This window comes from Microtus oregoni, unplaced genomic scaffold, assembly GCF_018167655.1.
Source record: "Microtus oregoni isolate MIOR12 unplaced genomic scaffold, Mior012 000004F_ref0000308, whole genome shotgun sequence".
NCBI classification, from domain to species: domain Eukaryota; kingdom Metazoa; phylum Chordata; class Mammalia; order Rodentia; family Cricetidae; genus Microtus; species Microtus oregoni.
This window is the reverse complement of record NW_024543063.1, coordinates 10141074-10165340: the sequence shown is the minus strand read 5'-3', so window position 1 is coordinate 10165340 and position 24267 is coordinate 10141074. Positions and strand designations below refer to the sequence as shown.

General features: G+C 43.5%; 1 protein-coding gene and 1 non-coding gene across 2 annotated transcripts in view; both read right to left on the bottom strand.

Annotated features, from left to right (window-relative positions):
- Pde6d (phosphodiesterase 6D) overlaps positions 1–23968 on the bottom strand; it is a 47750-nt gene extending 23782 nt beyond the window's left edge. The window contains exon 1 of the mRNA XM_041650267.1: positions 23656–23968. Within this exon, the coding sequence (XP_041506201.1) occupies positions 23656–23705 (50 nt within the window). The 5' untranslated portion in view covers positions 23706–23968. The remainder of the gene's footprint in view (positions 1–23655) is intronic.
- Positions 19776–19883, bottom strand: LOC121447705. Its single transcript, XR_005974233.1, has one exon. It is a non-coding gene; the product is annotated as a U6 spliceosomal RNA (small nuclear RNA).
- Positions 23969–24267: the final 299 nt, after the last annotated feature.

Sequence of the window (24267 nt, the reverse complement as noted above, 5' to 3'; positions counted from 1 at the left end):
TTTTTTTTTTGGTTTTTCGAGACAGGGTTTCTCTGTGGCTTTGGAGCCTCCATTACCCATTCTTTATCCTTAACCATACTTTATTTTGAGACAGGGATCTCCCTAAGTTGTTCAGGATGGCTTGAAGTTGTCATTCTCCAGCTGCAGCCTTCTCAGCAGCAGCAGGTGTGTTACCGGGCTCAGCTAGGGCTGGTTTTCTTAAACTCTCACGCTCATGCAAATCACCAGTTTCAGTGGGTCTGAATTAGGAACAGTGATCCTGTAGTTCTAACCAGTTCCCAAGTAAGGCTAAAGCTAATAGCTCAGAAGCTAAATTCTGAGTAGCTGTGTGATTCTGAAAGAAAAATTATCTTAAAGAACAGAAAGAAAGCCGGGTGGTGGAGGCACACGCCTTTAATCCCAGCACTTAGGAGGCAGAGACAGGTAAGAACTGTGAGTTCGAGGTCAGTTTGGTGTATAGAGTTCCAGGACAGGCTCCAAAGCTACAGAGAAACCCTGTCTCAAACAAACAAACAAACAAAAAGAACAGAAAGAAAAAACATTACAGTCACTGAAATCCATACCACCAGTCAGGGAGGGAGGTCAAGGTAGATGAACAGAGCAGGACTATGGAATAAAAGATGTTTCTAGGAAGGAAGATTTTAAGGGATCAGAAAAATTTGGATATTTTTCTGAGAGAGCGTGGTAGTAGTCACTGTGGGTTTTGCATTTATGTGTATAAAGGGCAAGCTGGCATGTGGAAGAAGAGAGATGGGCAGTGAGGAAAAATGATTAAACACCTAAAAATAAAGAAAAAAGCAAGTCCTTGGCTATAAAGTTGGCAAGGTACAGAGAAATACTAGTAGGAGTACTGCAGGAACCTATTCCCTGTCGTAAATGTATCCGAAGCCAGTCAAGTTAGTTAATGACTAACAGCCATCTCCATCACTCCCTCCTGAGGACATAGAGACCCAGGAGTGTAAGTCTCCCCTGTCGGTGCTTTGGGAACCAACAACAAACTGAACCACTCCTTTTTCACGTGCAGAGAGAACACCCAGAAGCTAAAAAGTGGGGTGCCTTGGCGGCTTCCAGGCAACACCCTTCCATGTTTCTAAACACACAATTTCTAAACTTCTAGATATACTTCACCAGACTATAACAAACTAAAAGAAAAATGCTGATTCCTTGGGCTTTTCCATGGAAATCAGAAATGCTTAACATATAGAATAATAAATAGTATAAAAATGCTCACAAATACCAGAAGGTATTAAATTTAATTTCTTCTTCTTCTTCTTCTTCTTCTTCTTCTTCTTCTTCTTCTTCTTCTTCTTCTCCTTCTCCTTCTTCTTTTTTTTTTTTTTCCTAAGACAAGGTTTCTGTGTAGCCCTGGCTGTCCTGTACTCACTCTGTAGACCAGGCTGGCCTCAAATTCAGAGCCACCTGTCTTTGTCTCCAAGTGCTGGAATTAAAGGCGTGTGCCACCACTGCCCAGTTTCCTCTAATTTCTAAAACAATTAAGAAAGTTTTCCTGAAAAAATATCCAGAGAAATTACACGACATAGTTAGCATGTTATTAAATAGTCCTGATCAAATGGGCCACACTTAAGCAAATTTCTGGGTTTTTTTTGTTTTGTTTTGTTTTTTGTTTTCTCAAGACAGGGTTTCTCTGTGTAGCTTTGGAGCCTGTCCTGGCAGTAGCTCTGTAGACCAGGCTGGTCTTGAATTCACAGAGATCACCTGCCTTTGCCTCCTGAGTGCTAGAGTAAAGGCGGGCGCTACCATCGCCCAGCTTGTTTTTGTTTCTGGAGACAGGTTTCTCTGTGTACCTGCCCTGGCTGTCCTGGAACTCCATGTGTAGACTAGGCTGTTCTCAAACTCGCCTGTCTCTGCTTCCCGAGTGCTGGGAAGAAAGATGTGTACCACCACTGTGCAGTGCAAATATCTGTTTTAATGAACAGAAGAAACTGAAAAAGAGAAGGAATTCTGCTATCAGGTGATCCATCCTTGGCAGAAACAGACACCTTTCAAATTTCTATTCACTATATAATGATGGCTAATAGGCACTTTGTGCCAGCTAAAATGCTACATGCTTTATCTATCTGTATAAGAATCCCCCTAATCCTATGAAATAGGCATTATTATTATGATCAACTATTTTTTGATCTATTTTGATGACCAACTTTTGGATTCAGGATCAAAGGTTTCAAAACCAGTAAGTGGCAAAGTTTTACTTAATTATTCTTTGGTGGCAGAGTCTTACATATCTTAAGCTGGCTTTGAATTTCTGGTCCTTTTGCCTCTACTTCCTAAGTGCTTTGATTATAGGCATTAACCACTCCCCCCAGTTTTAGGTGGTGCTGGTAACTGGCCCAGAGCTCATTCATGCTAGATAAACATTCTCTTAAGTAGCTTAGGTGCTTAGCTCTAAAGCTGGCTTTTCACTGCCTGATTCAAATGGCTATGCTTTCAGCATCTACAACACTACCAGCCATTTGTCCCAGAGAGAAACTAGAGTACAGAATCTACTGCAGCTACAAAACAGCACAGGCAGCACTTAGACCAACAAGTCTGTCCACACCGAGTACCCCAGGGAAGAAAGTGCAGCTGCAGGGTCCTGGGTCCCTTGGTGAAGAAAGACCACCAGAACCAGAAAAACTGATGAAGGTGAGAAATGCAAGCAGACCCCTAAATATACTGTGGGAACGGTCCTTTGATCCTTCCTAAGGTCATTCTCTTGGGACATGCTTAGTAGGGAATAATATGAAATTACTGAAGCTGCACAGATTTACACAGGTAACAAAATTCTACTCATGCCAACAAAATTTCCTTTTTATAAGCTGTACTTAAATATTTGAGTTTAAATATTTCAAAATAATGATCTCCCCTGAGTACTATTGTTTGATGTTTAAAAAGTCGTTTTCTTGCTGTTCTAACACTGAATAAGACCATGAATTCATCTCATTTTAAGGGGATTCAAGAACTTACAATTTCATTTTTAAACTCAAGATTTAGTGTTGTAAAGCAACCTGAAATTACTTTAGTAGACATAGAGGTTTGCTTGTAACAAAGATTTTGGTAAAAAAGACCTCTTACTCTGTTTGGATAATGTTATGAGAAGATAAAGAGATCAGAAAATCTCAGAAGGAAAGCATCTGGCAGAATGGTTCATCTTACACATGGAGAGGTGTATGGGCTCTAAGAGGGGTCAATACCGAAGCCAAGCCTGGACAACCATCGGTCTGCTCTAGAGAGCTGGTTCAGAAAAGCAAGTAGGCTCTTTCTGCACTCACAGTACTGCAAAACCAAAACTGTTTCTCAGGAACCCATAAAAGGATAGACTTATGTATCTGTCTTGCTAAGACCAAGATGGCCTCGAACTCACAGAGATCCACCTGCCTTTGCTGGGATTAAAGGCGTGAGCCAGCATCGTCCACTCACAATAGTCTTCCTTAATTATCACCTGTCCAGTTGGGCGGTGGTAGCGCACGCCTTTAATCCCAGCACTCAGGAGGCAGAGGCAGATGGATCTCTGTGAGTTCAAGACCAGCCTGGTCTACAAGAGCTAGTTCCAGGACAGGCTCCAAAACCACAGAGAAACCCTGTCTCGGAAAAAAAAAAAAAGAGTGACGAGAAGGGGCTGGCAAGATGGCTTAGAGGTTAAGAGCACTGGCTACTCTTCCAGAGGTCCTGAGCTCAATTACCAGCAATTATATGGTGGCTCCAACCATCTATAATGAGATCTGATGCCCTCTTCTAGCCTTCAGGCAGACACAGACAGAATACTGTATGAAGAATAAACAAATCTTAGAAAGAATGATGTGAAAGTTTCCCATGGGATAGCAGTCTGCAGCCTTTACCTTCTTAATCACTTCCCTCCGAGTCCACATTTTCCACTGTTCTACCTAGTCATCTACTGTGACCATGGATAGTGATGTTACTGTGTACCAGGTGCAAACTGTTTGGGGATTCCATAGTTGAACACTCAGAATGTGTTGGTAGGCTGGTCCCGGTCTGTGAATTCATTTGCCACAAATTTATGATGTGTTGATTTTTAGTTTTTTTTTGTATTTAGAGTCTCATTATGTGGACCTACTAGGCCTGAAATCTGCTATGTTGACCAGTCTGACCTTGAATTCACTGCAACCCTCTGCTGTTGCTTCTTGAGTGCTAGGATTACAGACAAGGCAAGTATTTAAAAATTTTATTGGAGGAGCTAGAGACGGCTCAGCGCTTACGAGCACATGCTCTTGCAGAGAACCCAAATTTGGTTCCCCAGTACTCACATCAAGTGGCTTAAGATTACCTGGAACTCCAGCTCCAGGGGATCCAGTGTCCTCTTCTAGCCCCCACAGTTATCACACATGCGTAGAGACCCACACTCAGACACACATGTGCATATAACTGAAAATAAAAATATATCTTTAAAAAATTTAAAAACTGGGTGTTGGAGAGATGGTTCAACGGTTAAGAGCATAGGCTGCTTTTCCAGAAGATTCCTAACACCCACACGGTGGCTTATAATCATCTGTCTCTCCATGAAGTTAAACAAGTTCTCAGGGCCAATGGAACACTGGAACAGGCAGTATTTTGGATAGAGTAGATGACAGAGCCTGGGCTCAGTGGCTTTCTCCAGAAGGCTCACTCCATTATCCAGAGTGCTGTTTGTTCCAGTGCGCTGTTAACCCGGGCCATTTGTTCCTACTGCATTCTAACTCTATGGGATCTGATGTCTTCTGGCCTCTGTGGGTATCAGGCATGCACACGGTTCAGACAAACATGCAGGCAAAACCCCATACACATAAAATAAAAATAGTAATTTCAAAAATTAATGGAGCTGGGCGGTAGTGGCACACGTCTTTAATCCTAGCACTAGAGAAGCAGAGGCAGGAGGATCTCTGTGAGTTGGAGGCCAGGCTGGTCTACAGAGAGAGTTTCAGGACAGTCAAGGTTACACAGAAAAACCCTGTCTTGAAAAACTAAGAAAAAAAATTAATGGAGACTTCGCAGATTGATTGGAAATTCTAAATACACTTTCACCTTTATTTTGTATGTTACCTTTCTAATAATTCATTTGACAGAAACATCAGCTTGTGAAGGAGAAGAAATAAAAAAATCAAATTCTTCTCTAGAAATATAGTTTAAATAGCACTGTTCTAGGCAATGAAAAAACAAGACTTTCCTGCTTTGACAAGGTCAGTCTAGTCTATGTCAATGTCTAAGGAACACAGAGTCAGGCTCTGTAAGTAGGTTGAGAGAGAATAAAAAACATCTATTTGTGTGTGTATGAGGATATGTGTGGAGATTAGAGGGAAATCTATAAAAGTCAGTTCTCTCCATTCACTGTGCAGGTCCCAGGGACTGCACTTAGGTTGTCGGACTTGGTAGCAGGTACTTTTACCTGCTGACAATCATGCTGGCCATAAAAGAGATTTTATTTCTTTGAGACAAGTTTCTCTATGCAGCCTTGGCTGCCCTGGAACTTACTATGTAGACTAGGCTAAAAAGAGGACAGTTTGGCAGTTTGTTGTGGAACAGAAAACCACAGGCAACAGAAGGGTAGCAGGTTAACAAGCTGCTATATGCCAGGGGCGGAGAAGTCAAGGTAGAAAATGAAGGCTTACTGGAGAAAGACAGTGAGCCCGGCTCTGCCATACATGCCATTCTCCAGAGTGCTGTCTGTTCCAGTGATCTGCTGACCCTGCCAATTGTTTTACTGCACTGTAGTAGGTTTCAATGTGCTGTGTATATCCAAGTTTATAAATCAAATTGCACCTAGGTTTATTGATCATCTTCTCAGTTCTCAACACAGTAGCACTCAAATATGTGCTGAGCCAGACATGTACATCAGAGAGCAAGTAAGAGGGAATTCTCTTTAAGGTTAACAACCAGAAAGCAAGGCTTACTAAGAGTGTCTAAGAAGCAGACTGGGGGCAGGGCAGTGGGCTCCCTCAGTGAAAAGCAAGTTATAGAAAGGAAAAATAAGGCTGGTATGCCACCAAAAAAACAAACTGAGGAGGGATGGGAGAGACGACTTAGCAGTTAATAGTGCATACTGCTTAGCCGGGCAGTGGTGGTGCATGCCTTTAATCCCAGTACTTAGGAGGCAGAGTCATGTAGATCTCTGTGAGTTTGAGGTCTACAAAGTTAGTTCCAAGACAGCCAGGGCCACACGGAGAAACCCTATCTTGAAAAAGAGTGCATACCGCTTTGCAGAAGACAGAGTTCATTTGCAATCACCTACATCAGGAGGCTCACAACTGCCTGTGACTCTAGTTCTAAGGAGCCCCTGACCTTTGTGAGTACCTGCACACACGTGTGCATGCACATACGAACACACATATACACAACTGAAAAAACCAAAACACCATGAGCACTCTAAATAAGTCAGCTGAATTGTAGGTAACACATCAGAACTTAAAAGCCTTTTCTGCATTAGGCCTGAATTCATGACTTGGCAGAGCACTTATAAATTATATATGGGCATGTGGTTCTGAGTAATTTCAAGGTAAGTAGATCCCCCCCCCCCAGGCAAAATTGCTGACTAAGCATATAATGATATATGCTAATGCCTTCCACTGCAGACCAAAGCAGTATGAGGCAAATCTTCCATACCAAGGTCACTGGCATGGGTTTCTGCTCATTCCTTGGGGTGGAAGCAGCTGCAATGCCTGGCAGTGAATAAAGGAGGCTCCTATGTGGCAGCATCCTGAGCATTTTCATTACAGGAATGCTTTTCCTTGCTCTGGTGGTGAGGTTTTTCTCCACCTGAACTTTGTTTTCAAACTTACTCTGTCAGTGCCCTCTTGCTGCTTCTGCCCTAGGGTTTGCTATATAGGGCAGGCCCTTTAGTAAATCCTTTTAAGATTTTTTTAAAATTATTATTTTATTCTATGTTAGTGGCATTTTTTTTTTTTTTTGGTTTTTCGAGACATGGTTTCTCTGTGGCTTTGGAGCCTGTCCTGGAACTAGCTCTGTAGACCAGGCTGGTCTCGAACTCCCAGAGATCCGCCTGCCTCTGCCTCCCAAGTGCTGGGATTAAAGGTGTGCACCACCATTGCCCGGCAGTGGCATGTATGTCTAAGCACCATATGCATGCCTGGTGTGATGCCTAAGGAAGACGGAAAATGGATCAGGTGATCTGGAACTGGAGGTACAGATATAGTAGTAAAGTCACCATGTGGAAACTGGGAATTGAACCTGGGTCCTCTAGCAGAGCAGCCATTAATCTTAACCGCTCAGCCATCTGTCTAGGCCCCAGCCCCACTTCTCAAACAATTTAAACGTTATATTCATTCATTTATTTATTGTGTGCACACATGCATGCATGCACACAGCCTCTATGAAGTTACAGGACAACTGTGGGTCCTGGGGACCAGTTCAGATGATTAGGCTTGGTAACAATGCTTTAAACTATTGAACGATCTTGCCGGTCACCTTTCATTTAGTGCATACATTCTTAAAAATCAATTCTAATTGACATATTTATTTAGAACTTTTGAGACAGGGTTTCTTTGTGTAGCAGCCCTGGCTGTCCTAGAATCTGATTTGTAGACCAGGCTGGCCTGGAACTTACAGGGATCCACCTGCCTCTGCCTTCCAAGTGCTGGGAGTAAAGGTGTGCGCCACTGTCATAATACCCGGCTAATTGACACATATCTAAACCAATTTTTCTAAATAATTTTTCAGCAGTGTTCCCATTTATAGGAGACATGGTGAGAAGGTATAAACATATCCCCGAGAAACCAGGCTTCAGCATCCTTGAAACTTAATATTCAGGAACAAGTGGTGATATCACTGTGAAATAATACTCTCCCTCTGGCAACGTTTCTCTGCTTGGAAAAGAGACAATCAAAATCCAGACTGGCCTGGGAAACAGTACAGGTAAGTAATTCAGTAATGAGAGAGAGATCACCACTTGAAACATAACACAGTCTTCTCACCAGCAAAGCCAAACAAAGAAACAAGCCTTTCTTTTTCTAGAGCCCACGATTCTACTGATCTGCACTTATGCTCTGAAGCTGGTCTCAGACAAGCCAGAAGAGACATCTGAAAGGTTTTCAGAGACTAGCTTTGCCTTGCTTGCATTCCAGCACCTCCTGATGGAAGAGATGACAGTGGGTCCCCTTTCAGGGGCATGCTCCCCAGAGGTTACCATTCTTTCACCTTATTTGGAAGCACAGAAATAAGTTATTGAATTCCATCAAAATCTACATTCAGGGATTCATAAATTTCACCTAATTTTTTTTTTAAAGCTATAGTACCGAGAGAGGAATCAAGAAAAGATAAAAGGAGGTGCTGGAGAGATGGCTTAGTGGTTAAGAACATTGGCTGCTCTACTGAAGGTCCAGGTTCAGTTCCCAGCACCCATAAGGCAGCTCACAATCATCTGTAACTCCAGTTCCAGGGGATCTGACACCAACGTACCAATATATATATATATATATATTTTGAGACAGGGTTTCCCAGTAGCTATGGAGTCAGTCCTGGCACTAGCTCTTGTAGAACAGACTGGCCTCAAACTCACAGAGATCCACTTGCCTCTGCCTCTTGAGTGCTGGGATTATAAGCGTGCACCACCTGGCTAATAAATCTTTAAAAAACAGATAAAAGGAGAGCTGGGTGTGGCGGCTCATAATTGTAGCAGACACTTGGGAGGCTGAGGCAGGGGGATGCTGTTAGTTAGGTCTAGGCCAGCCTTGTTTCACCCCTCAAATACATAAAAGAATACAGAAAGGAAAGTGAAAGATGATCTTGTGGTTCCTGCTTCCCGAATTGATGAGAAGAAGCTATCAGAAGTCTAAGAAATGTAAAAGAGAATCATTGAGTCTCTGGCTTTTTTGGCATCCAAAAAACAGGAAACTTAAAAATTTGCAAAAGCAATTCTAAACTTTAAAGCGAAGTTGAATAATGATTCCCATGACAACAGTAAGCACAATACATGAGAAGAGCTATGGTTTTCAAAATATCCCTGCAAGTCAAATGGAGCAAGCACAATCTGCTCACAGATAATAAACGACGAACACACAACTGGACAACTGGGAAAGTGACTTTCACTACTTAATTGAATCCTCTTGATTTCTTCAGCGGAGAGAATCTCTGGCTTCATGCATGCTAGTCTGGTGCTCTACCACTGAATTTCACACATATTCACCTACTAGTCATGATAGCTTTATTCAAGTTACTTCCTAAACTTGGTTTTCTGTCACCAGATTTCTTGAATAATATATTTTTGCTGATTTATTTCCTCTATTATCCATCTTCTAATACTGGCAGATGAAAATCTTGTTTCCTTAGATATTACTGTTAAGATCACTACTGATGTATAAGCTGTCAAATAATCACGGAATGAATTTCCCCACTCCAAGGACGTTTGCTTCTCATGCTCCCTTGCTCGACTCCCACTCTTCATGCCATCATTTTGCGGCTACTCCGCAGTACCTAAAAGATTTAACTCCTTAACACCTACTCGAGCTTTCAAGATTTTACTTAATGACAATTCAGCAGCCTTCCACACGCCCCCAGAAGTAAGCATTCTTCTGAGATTCTACTGCACTTATCACACTGTCCTCTAATTGCTATCCTTTCCACCTCCCTTACACAAGTCTTGAGGAGGTCAGAGGTTGATGTTAAGTATATTTTTCTCAATCACTTCACCTTATTTTTTGAGGCAGAATTTTTCCATGTAGCCCTGGCTGTCCTGGAATTCTCTACATAAATAAGGCTGGTATTGAACTCACAGAAATCTACCTACCTCTGCCTCCCAAGTGCTGAGAACAAAGGGGTGTCCCACTTTGCTTAGCTAATTTGCCTCATTTTTAAAGACAGCCTCTTTCTGAACCTTCTGGAGCTCATGAACTAGCCAGACTGGCTGGCCAGTAAACCTGAGGAATCCACCTAGTCTTTGCGTCCTCAGAGTAGGGAATACAGCCCTGTCCTTCTGCACCTGATTTTTATATGGGCACTGGAGATCTGAATTTAGGTTTTCTAACACGCTTAAAGGAAAAGCACTTTACCAACTGAGCCATCTCCCTAGCCCGGAGGTCATTTTTTTAAATTTGTTTGTTTGCTTTGTTCTGAGACAGAGTCTTAATTATGTAAAACTGGATAGCCCAGAACTTGTTACACAGACCAGGCTGGCCTCAGACTTGTGGCAACCCTTTATCTCTACCTTCAGAGTGCTGAAATCACATTAAGTGCACACCACACCCAGTTAAGAAAGCCTTGGACGTGAAGACTTTGTTAATTCTTATATTTCTTGGGTTTAGTGGACGACGTCACTTACAACTGTGGTAAACAAATGGAGCAGAAGTCGGGAAGTGGCCGCACAGAGACCTCCACTGAGGGCTCACCTCTCACTCCTAGGCCCATGGCAGTGCTCAGATTCCTCTCCCCTAATCTTTCACACGGCAGTGACAAGAACTATGTCACTTGACAAGAATGCACGTCCCAAAGTGAATCACCTGTTACCTACCACATTAAAAATACGTGCTTTTTTATTTTCTATGTATGAGTATTTCACTCGCATGCACGTATGTGCACCACACGTGTTGCCTGGTGCCTTTGGAGGTCAGGAGGTGTCAATTCCCAGGAACTGGAGTTATAGATGGTTGTGAGCCACCACGTGGGTGTTGGGAACTGAACCCAGGTCCTCTCCAAGAGCAGTTAAGTACTTTTAACCACTGAGCCAACATTCTAGTCCTTACCATATTAAAACAAAATCAGATTATAGAAAACGTAGGTGTGGTAGCACACGCTTTTAATCTCAGTACTCAAGCTGATCTCTGAATTGGAGTCCAACCTGGTCTATACAGTAAGTTCCAGGCCGGCCAGGGCTACAGAGTGAGACCTTATCACAAGAAAACAAAAAGTTATGGTCTGTTATATTCTTATCTCAATCTATACTTAAAGTTTTTTTGTTTTTTGGTTTTTTTTTTTTTTTGAGTTTTTTTGAGTCAGGGCTTCTCTATGTAGCCCTGGCAGTACTGGAGCTAGCTCTGTAGACCAGGCTAGCCTCTAATTCAGAGATCCACCTGCCTCTGCCTCCTGAATGTTGGGTTAAGGTGTGCCACACCATGACCCCACACAAGACAGTTTTTATCGGATACTTTTCACAGATATTTAAGACAAGATTCCAGAGTTGATGGAGATAACCAGAACTATTTACAAGACGGTCTTCTAAATATGACCACTACACTCATCTGTTTGTGCTCAGGTCAGGGGATCAGGAGAGGCATTCTTCTTTCCATTAACAAGATGGTCTGGATTGCTCATCAGAAGACAGTTTTCTTGTGGGATACATTCTGTGAGTAACATTGCTGTAAACCCTAATGGCCCATAATGTTGTGCTCATTAGATGTGAGTAGCAGTCTGCTGTAGGGCATCATGACCAAAGCCGCTAGCCGTACTCCTGTGAGCAGCCACTTACTGAATACAGAATGTTAAAAACGTTAAAAAAAAAAGTGAAATCAAGAATATTCCCATGCCAGCCGGGCGGTGGTGGCGCACGCCTTTAATCCCAGCACTCGGGAGGCAGAGGCAGGTGGATCTCTGTGAGTTCGAGACCAGCCTGGTCTACAAGAGCTAGTTCCAGGACAGGCTCCAAAACCACAGAGAAACCCTGTCTCGAAAAACCAAAAAAAAAAAAAAAAAAAAAAAAAAAAAAAAGAATATTCCCATGCCAGGTGGTGGCGCACGCCTTTAATCCCAGCACTTGGGAGGCAGGTGGATCTCTGTGAGTTCGAGGCCAGCCTGGTCTACAAAGTGAGTTCTAGGACAGCCAGAGCTACACACAGAAAAACCCTATCTTGAAAAACCAAAGAACCAAAACCAACCAACCAAACCCCAACCCATCTGGGTCTGAAGAAATAGCTCAGTGACTAAGAGTGCTTACTGCTCTTTCAGAGAGCGATGGTTCAAGTCCTAGCATTCAGACGGCAGCTCACAGTTGCTTCAGTTCCAAGGGATCTGACATCCTCTTCTGACCTCCACAGGCCCCTACAATTAGGTTTACTTACACACACACCCAGGCATGTGTACGTGCACATGCGTGTGTGCACCCCCCACCTTCTGGGAAGTATCTTTTTTTCCCCCCTTTCAGGTAACTAATTGTTAAAAAATTCTTTCTTACCTCAGGCTGAACTCTGCTCCCTGAATTTGGGAGCTGAGGAAAAACTAAAACCATATAGAGGACATAAGTACAACAGGAAAGAATAATTCCCAAATGAAATACGAATCTGGGGACAGGAGGGATGGCCTGGCAGTTAAGAACACTGCTGCTCTTGCAGAGGACCCAGGCTTAGTACCTAGCACCAACATCAAGTGGCTCACAACTGCCTCCAACTCCAATTCTAGGGGACTGGACATCCTCTTCTGGCCTCTGAGGTTACCTGTCTGCACATGGTGCACATATATATACATGAGGTCACTCGAAGTTACACATAAAATATAAATAATCTTAAAAGACAAAAATCAAATTCTGAGGGATGGGGAGATAGCTCAGTTGGTAAATTGCTTGCCAGGCAAGCATGTAAGAACCGAGTTTGGAGCTGGGTGGTGGTGGCACATGCCTTTAATCCCAGCACTAGGGAAGCAGAGACAGGTGGATCTCTGTGAGTTTGAGGCAAGCCTGGTCTACAAGAGCTAGTTCCAGGATAGCCAGGGCTGTTACACAGAGAAATCTTGTTTCAAAACAAACAAACAAACAAACAAACAAAAAATAAAGAAAGAAACAAGTCTGATTCTGTAATCCACACAAAAAAAGCTGGGCATGTTGGCATAGGCTTGCAATCCAAGTGCTGGGAAGAAGGAAAACAGGTGGCTGTAGTGATGTTTTGTTTGTGTTTTAACAAATAAAGCTTGCCTGAAGATCAGAGTGCAGAGCTAAGCCACTAGAGGCCAGGCAGTGGTGGCACACACCTTTATCCTAAGACTTGGGAGTCACAGGCAGACAGATCTGTTAGTTCAAGGCCACCCTGGGCTACTTGAAATGAATCTAGTCTAAAGGAGAAACAGAGCTCACACAAAGGTGATCCTACCACTTGGGATCACATGCCTTTAATCCCAGCACTAGGGAGGTGGAGACAGGATGGGGTAGGGCTGGGCGGTGAGAGGACTATAAGGCGGGAGGAGACAGGAGCTCAGATGCAGTCCGAGGATGCAGTCTGACAGTCAGTTTGAGGATGTGGTGTGAGTAGGCAGTCTGAGGACAGGATCACCCCTTTTGGTCTGAGCATTGGTAGTGGATGGCCGCTCTGCTTCTCTGATCCTTCAGCTTTTACCCCTGAGAGCTGACTCCAAGTTTTTATTATGAAGTATAATTAGAATTCGTGTTACAGGTGGCTCCTGGCCACCTAACCTAGGCCAACTGGTAAGTTCCAGATCCTGGAACTTAAACAAAATAAACAAAAGGTGGACTGAGCCCGAGAATCAACTCCTTAGAGTGGACTCTACCTGTATTCACACACATGCGCACCTGCACACTTGAACACACATGCACAATCTTAAGTAATACCATCAAGAGAATTACCTTCCACTCAGCATGACTAACAATTTCTCAGCATCCATGCCTGTCACACTAGTTTTATGTCAACTTGACACAAGCTGGGGTCATGGAGAAGGGAACATCATAGGATCAAGCTGTAGGCAAGCCTGTGGAGCATTTAGGTGCAATTGATGTGGGCAGGTCCAGCCCATTTTGGGAGGTGCCATCCCTGAACTGGTGGTCCTGGTTTCTGTAAGAAAGCAGGCTGAGCAAGCCATGAGGAGCAAGCCTGTAAGAAGCACCCCTCTATGGCCGCTGCATCAGCTCCCGCCTCCAGGTCCCGCTCCCCATCCCCACCACTGTCTTTCAATAAGGAAGTGTGAGTGAAACAAATCTTTCCTCGCTGAATGGCTTTTGGTCACAGTGTTTCATTATAGCAACAGAGAGTCTAATTAATACAGCGCCCGAGGAAGTAAGCTACCCTTCATAATCTAAAGAGAACCATGATTAGACAATCTGGTCAGTGCTCATTTGTTGTATGGGAGGTATGTTTTTGGTTGCTCTCCAAGAATTTGATAGATTAAAAAAATTGTTTAAGGAAATCATAAACCTCCAATATCATCTCTAAAGCCTAGACAAGGCAATTATTATAGGCAACACTGATATGGGCAATATTAACATTAAAGAGAAATTAAGTGTTCTATCTTTCTTTCTTTTTTTTTTTTTTTGAGATAGGGTCTCCTATGTAGTCCTAGAATCTTGGAACTTGTTATGCAGGCCATGCTGGCCTTGAACTAACAAGATTCTCCTGCTCCTGCCTCTGAGTGCTGGAACTAAAGGTGCACGTCACTATGCCTGGCTTTTATTTTTTGTTTTGTTTTTCGAGACAGGGTTTCTCTGTAGCTTTGGTGCCTGTCCTGGAACTAGCTCTTGTAGACCAGGCTGGCCTCGAACTCCCAGAGATCCGCCTGCCTCTGCCTCCTGAGTGCTGGGATTAAAGGTGTGCGCCACCACTGCCTGGCTTATTTTTATTTTTGGACAGTCTCACTGTAACCCAGGCTGGCTTGAACTTGCAGCAATTCTCAGTCACATGAGTGCTAGGATATCAGGTGGGAGCACCACACCTACCTAATAGTATACTATACTTAATTATACTTATAATACTATACTAATGAATAAATGGAAGATGCAAAGACTATTTTTGTTTGGTGGTAGGAGTTGAACCCAGGACCTTGTTACAGACTAGGCAAATGCTTTACCACTGAGATACACTACTCAGCCTAACACAACTGTTTTTGGCTGGACATGCAAAGTCAAAGACCAAGGTGTAATAAGAGGCTTCAACGCCAACCTCTGAGAGAAAAGCAAGGAAACAAGTTCATACTGCATCAATTTTTTTTTTTTTTGGTTTTTCGAGACAGGGTTTCTCTGTGGTTTTGGAGCCTGTCCTGGAACTAGCTCTTGTAGACCAGGCTGGTCTCGAACTCACAGAGATCCGCCTGCCTCTGCCTCCCGAGTGCTGGGATTAAAGGCGTGCGCCACCACCGCCCGGCCTGCATCAATTTTTTAAAGGCCACCTGGAATGGCATTCTTAGACAACACCCATTAAATTACTTCTTCAGACTCAAAAGAGAAAGGTTATAGTTACTCACATCAAAGTATAACCACAGTATGAAGACATTATTTGTATTCGTAATTATTAACAGATTCAATAACTGCAGTTAATTACTTACTATCTGCGTTAAATTCAAATTTCGTCCAGCTCTTGTAACATCCCCTGAGAACGTGAGCTGCGGACACTGGGGCACGAGTGTGAGGGCGGGGCTGAAGGTCATAGGGCTGCAGGTGGCAAGTCTGAACCACGGTTTTACATACGCTCTACATGCACAGCAGTTACACACAGAATTTTGATAGTTATACTCTCATAGAGGCTCCACATATTCACCTAAGAAAGCAAATTAGTGCTCCTCTCCCTCCAAAGTTGTTCAAAATGAGTTAATGTTCAATAAAAAGGCAGTTTGAATAAGGTCGAATGTATCTTCATTTATTCATTGGTCTTTCCTTCTGGGAAGTTATCGATATATTCTTTTTTCTATTTTGAGTCAAATGTTTATTTTCTTAATTCACATTTTACCTGGATATTATATTAATATCTAGAGTATAAATAAATGGAGATAATTAAATAACTTAAAACCTAGTTAGGCATGGTCTTTTAATCCCAGCACTTGGGATGTAATGGTGGGAGGCATAGGCAGGAGGCTCTCTGTTAGTTCAAGGCCAGCCTGATCTACATAGCGAGTTCCAAGACAGCCAGGGCTATGTAGTGAGACCCTTTCTCAAAACAAAATACTATATGACTTCTACACAGATTCTACCAAAGCAAATTCCCAGTGGATTAAAGATAATGAAATCATAAACAATAAGTTGTTTTGCTTATATTAAAAAAATCTTTAAAAACTCTGGCTTTGCAGCACTGAGCCATCTCACTGCCTCCCCTCATATTAACTTATTAAGGAACATGTTTATGACAATGAAAAAAATTACACAAATAGGTAAAATTATATAGAAGCCATATGAGAACCTAATAGTATAAGAGCACTAGAGTGAACTAGGCTGTCCTCGTAAGCCATTTGGTGTGCTAAGAGGGAGGGATGAGTAGCCTAGACAACAAAGAGACCCCTTCTCAAAGAAAAGGTACTATAATAAATGTGTATCAATGAAAACTATTGAAAGTGCCTATCTTTAGAAGTTTGAACATGATAAGCCTGAGTAACATTTCAAAACAATTCTCAAGTTGTTGTTAATGTTTTTGTTTTTTTTTTTCCTGAGACAGGGTTTCACTGTGTACCCTTAGCTGTCCTGGAACTCACTCTATAGACCAGGCTGGCCTCGAACTCAGAGATCTGCCTGCCTCTGCCTCCCAATTGTGTTGGATTAAAGGCATGAGCTACCATGGCCTGGTTAATTCTGAAGGTTTTATAAAAGCAAGTAACAGTAAAAGTAAACATCAGCCACATTAGCAAACTATACTAACTACATTAAAATATTGTAATAAAATATAGCAGCAAAATAAAACAGTATTTAAAAATATTTTACTTCAGCACTAAAGGTTGAAAGCAGGTGACTATTCTTTTACTGCCCTCTTTTTATTTATTTTAAACTTTTACTTTGAGGCTAAGTTGCCCTGGAAGGCCTTGAACTTTCAATGCTTCTGTCTTAGTCTCTGAGTAGCTGGGATTACAGGCCTAAACCACCAGACCTAGCTAGTAACATCATGTAAAGACATCCCTTCTAAACAGAAATAAAGGGGGCAAATCATTCATTCATTTTGTAGCCTTCAAGTGCAGAGCACCCTGTGCATAACAGCCTCCCAGCAGACCTTTGGTTAAATGAAATAAATGGGGAATGTGGGATTCGTAAATCTATCGGCTGTTTAAAATGATCAAATCCAAAATCTACATAGAAGCATCTCATTTGCCTCCCCCAAAAATTTCATTCGTAATTTTCATTTACAATTAGGACATTTACAATGTCATTCTTTTAACAAACAAAGAAATAGAAAACTCTTAATGTATATGTATGAGTTGAAAACAGGTAAGAAGGGATGGGACAGAGATGCTAAGAAAATGAAATTATGGTGTTTTATTTTTCAAGTAACATAACAAATACAAAACCTTTCATGAATTCCCTCAGTTAGAGCTGAGTTTTTTAGTATTATTCATGTTTTCTGAATATCTATAATGGACATATGAACAAAGCTTTGTATGAATAAACAGGACACAAATATTTATTTGAAACCTTATGACTTTATAGACACATACTCATGTCATGATAATCCCACTGAAACTATGTTAAAACATACTGTAAAACTAGGTGATTACCCCAAGCATGTACAGGCATGGGGCAAGAAATAAATCAACGAAACAATATCCTAAAAGTAAAACCATGCTTTACGAAAGTTTGTTATATGACAAAGACTGTTCCAAAACAACGGAGGAAAAGTGGCCTAAGAGGCTAGTAAATATTACCTGGATAGTGGGTTTTCCAAGCAGCTTGTTCCTACCACACACTGTAAGTATAAATACATTTCAGGTGGGTTAGAGTGTTAAGTATTGAAAATAAGAAAACAGACTATTTGATTAATCTTAGGATAAGAGAGATCACCAGCACAAAACAAAACAACAACAACAAAAAAATCCTCTGCTTCTGTATAGACACAAAAATTGGTTTAAGATGCAAAATTGTCCCTCTCTACAGAAATCGTTAAGAAAAGGTAAAGTATTTAATGAGCTGAACCAGGATATGAGGGAGATCTTCCTAAGTAAGACAAAAATGCAAAAGTCCAATGGAAAGTATGGATACATTTTTATAAAACTTAAAAAGAATTCTGTTCAATCACAAAAAGGAGATAAGCCAGACAAGGTGGCACAGGCCTGGAAACTCGGCTTCATGGGAGGCTGAGGAACAAAGATCACTAGTTCAAGGCTTGCTGGGGCTACTGAGTGACTTCAAGGCCAGTCTGGGCAACTCAATGTGACTCTGTCTCTAAGTAAAAATTCTAAAAGATTTAGGGAGATACAATGGCTGTTGGGGAAGAAGTTATTGTCTTCAGTGATGTAGCTACCAGTGGACCACAACCACACCCACTGGACGGCCCTGGTTAAACCACTGGGAAAGTCACAAAGCAAAAACAAAAAGACATGAAAGTGGTGTGAGAACTTGATGGGAATGGGGGGGGGGGAGAAAAGAGAAAGTGGGGATGAATGTGACTACTGTGTATTATATACATGTACGAGTTTGCCAAAGGATATCTAGATGAGCAAGTAAGCAAGTGAAAGGAGAGCTGGGGATATACTCAGATGACAGAGCGTTTGCTCAGCATGTGATTCATGCCTAGGTTCTATCCCTGGGGTTGCAGAAACAAAAACCCAGAGCTAGAACCACAGAAAAGGAGTTAAGCAGTATACTATGACAAAATACTTAAAACATATACGTTAGGCAAAAGGCTAATATGCACAAAATATAAACAATATCCGGAAAGTGACAAGAAAAACAAACAATAGTAAAATGGGTAAACATTAACAAATAGTTTAGAGAAGAAAATCAAAAAATATGAGATTTGCAGCTTCATTGATAAAAAAAACACTGCCAAGATATAAGGCTCAATGTATATCGGGTGCTTTTCCAAACGCTTAGATATCAATTCATTTCACATCACAAGACCGGTAAGACAGATCCTATTGTTGGTCCTGTTTTCTACCGAAGAGCACTGAGGTGAAACTGCTCAGGAACACAGGACGAGAATTCCACGGCAGGCAGTGTAGCCCCTCACTCCAGTAGAGCTTTTCTCTGCCTTTTTTGAGAGGTGCCTATAGTTTGCTCTGTAAATCAGGAAAACTAAGCTGGCCTCAACTCAGACATCTGCCTGCCTCCGCATCCTAAGCACTGGGGTCATAGGCATGTGTCCTACCACCTAGCTAGCATAGCACTTAACCACAGCGGAACATTATTCTTCCAGCAAGCTGGAGATGCAGGAATACAAAATTTAAAAGGCTAAACTTTTCAAATGAAACAAGATTTTCAAAAAAAAACAAATCAATGTGCAAAGCTGAATACTGTTGGTGGGAGAATATAGGGTGCTTGTTTAAAAAAAATAGTAATGTGCTATTTTGAATGAGAATGGCCTCCACAAGCTCATATATTTGAATGTTTGGTCACTCGCCAGTCTGTGGAACTATTTGGGGGAGGATTAGGAGCTGTGACCTTGTTAGAGGTGTGTTACTGGGAGTGGGCTTTGAGGTGTCCAAAATCTTCAACATGCCTGGTTGGCTCTCTGCCTAACATTTGTGAGTCAGATGTAAGCTCAGCACCATGCCTGCTACCCGTAGCCTCTGACCCTCTGAAACTGTAAGCTCCAATACCTTTTCTTCTCTAAGTTCCACTGGTCATAGTGTCTCACCACAGCAAAAGGAAAGTAATTAAGACAAATATTACTAAGCACAAAACCCTTTCCAGAAACAATCTGAAAACAGTTCAGAAAAAAAAATTTCCAACAAAAGCTGGTGAGTGATCAAGTTGTTTCTAACATAAAATTATCTTTTAAAAAATGTAAGTGGAAGCCTGGGTGGGGTATGGTGGTGGCAGCGGCAGCGTGTACCTTTAATCCCAGCACTCAGGAGGCAGAAGCAGGCAGATCTCTGAGTTTGAGGCCAGCCTGCTCTACAGAGAGAGCTCCAGGATGGCCAGAGCTACATGGTGAGCTTGGTCTTGGAAAACCAAAACCAAAACAAACAAAAGAAAGCAGGTAAACCATACTGTTCCTGTTTTCTCTCTCTCTTTTTTTTTTCTTTTTTCTTGCGCAGGGGCCATGCTAATCTTCTCTGTATCGTTCCAATTTTAGTATATGTGCTGCCGAAGCGAGCACCTGTTTTCTCTCTTTTAAAGATCTTTTATGTGTGCCTACATGAGTTTCTGTATGCCACGCGTGCGGAGGGCAGAAGATGTCAGACCCCCTAGGGTCACTGCTAGCTAGTGTCCAGCCCCATTTTCCGTCTCTATTTTCAGATGTCAACAAAGGGTACTAGAGAATGCACACTTCACCCCGCCCATGCTAACTGTTCGGCTGGAATCTCCAGCTTGCTCCCGCAGCTCTTGCTGGTCTGACAAGACCCATTCCTGCCTCTCCAAACCCTGCCTGCTCAGAGAACCTCTAAATAAAAGGAAGCCACCAAAAAGCCCAGTTCCACATTCTTGGCCACTGCAGCAGCTCCTCCCTGGAAGTTGTCGGCCGTCTAAGTACCCCCGCCCCAGCTGCGCAGCTTTTGCCCACACTTGGGCACAAACCCAGTTTGTGACACGCATGTCACTACCCCTCTCCCACAAGCTACCTAATCTCCCCACTTTAGTTCAGTAGTGTGGTTTTTCTGGCCTCGATCTCTGGGACTGGAGAATCCACTTGGGAGTTGCTTTGCTCAAATAAACCTGTTGTTCTACTTTTTCAATTCAGCTTGATCTGGCTTACTGTGCCGGCAGAGAAGCCTACTATCAGGTCACAGAAAACCTACCACTAAGTTCTATGTGGCACTAACATCATTACTTAAGAGATCAATTCAAACCCCGCATTTTTTATCTTTTATTTTTGATCTTTCAAGACAAGGTTTTTTTTGTTTTTGTTTTTTTTTTTTTTGATTTTTCGAGACCGTAGCTTTTGGTTCCTGTCCTGGAACTAGCTCTTGTAGACCAGGCTGGCCTCGAACTCACAGAGATCCGCCTGCCTCTGCCTCCCGAGTGCTGGGATTAAAGGCGTGCGCCACCACCGCCCGGCAAGACAAGGTTTTGAAAGCCTTGGCTGTCCTAGAACTAGCTCTGTAGATCAGGCTGGCCTTAAACTCACAGAGCTCAGACTGTCTTTTCCTCCTGAGTGTTGGGACTAAGAGTGTGCGCGGATCACACCAAGCTTTGAGTCTTTTCTGCATTTGCCCTTTAGCCTTTTTCTCAACAGGTCATGCCAAGAGTAATGGTGACAAGGGCTAAGCTTTTCTGCTGTATTCATTTACTCCAAACACCTGTTTTCAGCGTCGCTTCTGGAATTTAGTTCCCCACAATCTATGGTTTATTATCTACAGTACACACACAGTAACAACATAAATTATTTAAAGGAAAAATAAATGCCATGCTATAGCTTTTCTAACACTTCAGTCATCCATATCTGCTAGGGTTCCATTATAAAGACAAACAGAAACATACACGGAGCTATAAAATGGTCTGTTACTAAACTTCACTATCTAAATACATTGACTTTATCACGAATGGCACTATGTAAGGGGACGCAGCCTTCTGTTTCTAAAAAGCACAGCAGGGGCAACTCATTTTCTAGTTCTCCCAGCTGCAGGGAGATGTTCTTTTCTTCTCAATACACTCTGCTTGTTTGCCCCTAAAATCAAACTAGCAAAACCTCTGTACATTAGTTTTCATTTTTGCATCCAGACCTTCCTGTGTTGTTTTGTTTCTCCCTGATGCTACAGAAACCCAAGACCTTGTGTTATTCCCAGTCCACTGTTCCACCCTTTTTGAAAATGTAGTGTGTTATGATTGGTCTTGAACTCATGACAATTTCTTGCTCCAGTCTCCAAGTCCTAAAATTATAAGCATGATCTAACATGTGTGCTAAGCATTCTAAATTTTACTCCATTACCTCTGGTTTCTCTCTCTTCTCTTTCTTTTCCTCTTTTTTTTTTTTTTTGAGACAGGGTTTCTCTGGTAGTGCTGGCTGTCCTGTAACTGTCTCTGTAGACCAGACTGGCTTCAAACTCACAAAGATCCACCTGCCTCTGCCTCCATCCACCACCACCGCCCAGCCCCTCGGTTACTAATGATGACAAAGCAATTAAGTATTGGAAGAGGTGAAACAGGTCCTGTGAAGATACAATAGGTTGCTCAGAGAACAGTGCTTTCCTAAGCCTCCAGGGGAGGGAGAAGCTCAGTGAAAGAGGGCTACATTGCACCGAGAGGAATTTATGTGCATTCCTTGCTGTCCGGAAGGGACGTAAGCAAAGATTAAGGTCAGCAGAATGCAAAACTGGAATACATTTCATCTGCATCTTTAAAAAAAAATCTTAGCTGGGCGGTGGGGGCGCACGCCTTTAATCCCAGCACTTGGGAGGCAGAGGCAGGCAGATCTCTGTGAGTTCGAGACCAGCCTGGTCTACAAGAGCTAGTTCCAGGACAGGCTCCAAAACCACAGAGAAACCCTGTCTCGAAAAACCAAAAAAAAAAAAATCTTTATGTTCCTTTATTGGAGGGAGCTTCCTGACGTATGCAGTGATGTATTTACTAAAAAGAGTCCTGTGCAGAAATTGCACACTACCCATATAGACAGATTTTGGTTACACTTTGCCTATTGATGGAGTAGTTCCACTTATCATTTCATCTGCATCTCATGGTGGCAAATATTCCATCAAAGCACGAAGCTTCTAGCTGGACGTGCTGGCCCATACTCTGAGACCGAGCACTTCCAGCACTTTGGAGACGAGGCAGGTAGATCTCTATTTGAGACCAGCCTGGTCTACACATCAAGATCTGGGTCAGTCAGAGGTACACAGTGTGACCCTGGCTCCAAAACAAACCAAACCCTGCAAACTTTCCTTATGATATATAGAGAGTTTGCAAAAGTCACACTACAATTATGATAGGTGGAGACAATTGTTTTCTTCCTCTGCCTCCTCACTGCCTTCCTGCAAGAAGGAGCATCCTTGAACTCTATAAGATGCTGAGGGTGACCTGAATTTCTTCTGATCCTCCTGCTTCTATCTCCCAAGTAAAGGGATAACAGGCATTCAACACCAAGCCCATCGAGGCAATGATTTCTTATACTGTATGGTGTCCTCAACACAATTAATTGTGAACAGCTCCAACAGAATAAAGCTTTAACCACAGCAATGCCAAGGAACAAAGGTAGTTTTGCCAGAAGTGAGTTCAAAACCAAAGTACCTCAAGGCATCTCACACACGCTCACGTTACTCGTCTTGCTGGAACTAGAGAACTTGAGAGGTTGAGGAGAAAAGTGACCATCCAATGCTTCAAAGGCCAAGAAAGTGTTGAGGTGGGGTCGGTCTTGGATTTCTCTTTCCCCACCTCTCCACTACTCCAGCCCTAGAAGAAGCCACAAGTAAGGGAGAGAAGTTGTGGAAACAAGACGGGGGTGGGGGCTAAGTGAGATGGGGTACCCAAGAGCACGTACAGTTATCCCACACAAGGTCACCTGCTTGGAGTCACTTTCCCCTGCTCCCTCATGGGCTTCCCGCCAAAGGCGCTCCAAGACAGACTAGGCGGCCAGTCCGCCGCACCCCCTCGGCCCCTGCACGCGGACCACAGCCCCCTTCTAGCCTCCCGACTCCAACTAGCGCCCCAGGACACCGGTTCGCTGCCGACACCTCTCGCAGCCAGGTCCCGGGGCTCCTCTGCCTCCGTCCCCCAGAGGCTCCGTCAACGTCCCCTTCTTCCCTCAGGGCGCCCCTGTGCCCGCCTCCCGTTCGCAGTCCCTCCCGGGGGGCCCGGCACGCCGTTCCTTTCTTGCCCCCTCTCGCAGCCCTTTTTCCTCCGGTGCCCACCAGGCACCCCCACCACAGTTCGGCTCCTCCGAGCCCCGGCCTCCTCCCAAGTCCTCCCCGGCCCCGCCCCTGCTCCCGGGCGGATACAGTTTGAAGCCTCTCAGGATATCCCTGGCCCGCTCGTCCTTGGCTGACATGATGCGGCGCCTGCCGCCTGCGGCCCTCCCACGCTGGCTCGGCAGGGCCTCGCAGACGGTACCCAGGAACCGAGGACGGAGCCGCTCCCCGGCCGGACACCTCAGGCAAGCAGCGGTAGGGGCCAGACCCGAACCGGCCTCTCCCTCCCCTAAGCTCCCGCTCCTGATCCCTTCGCCTTCCCTCTAGTCGTGGGGCTCCCGCCCTGAAACCAATGGCAAGCCAGCCTTGGCGATTGACATCCCGAAGAGCCAATAGCAATGCTCAGCGGCTTCGCTCGGGGACGGAGAGCGTCAGTGGGAAAGGCCCTCTCGGAGGAGTCCCGGAGGACAGAATTTTCATTCGTGTTGTTGCCTAGAGTTTGTCCCAGCGGAGCGGTGGCTTGAAATCTTCAGAGGCTTGGGGAGTTTGCTCCCGTCGCCGGGCACACTAGCGGTCTGAGACTGTGGCAGGCTGCTCTGTGCAAGGTGGCAGAAACTACATTTCCCAGCCTTCCAGGGAGTACGCTATCCCAGCTCACCATTAGAAGCCGGGGACTACAAATCCCAGCACAATCTGCGCTCC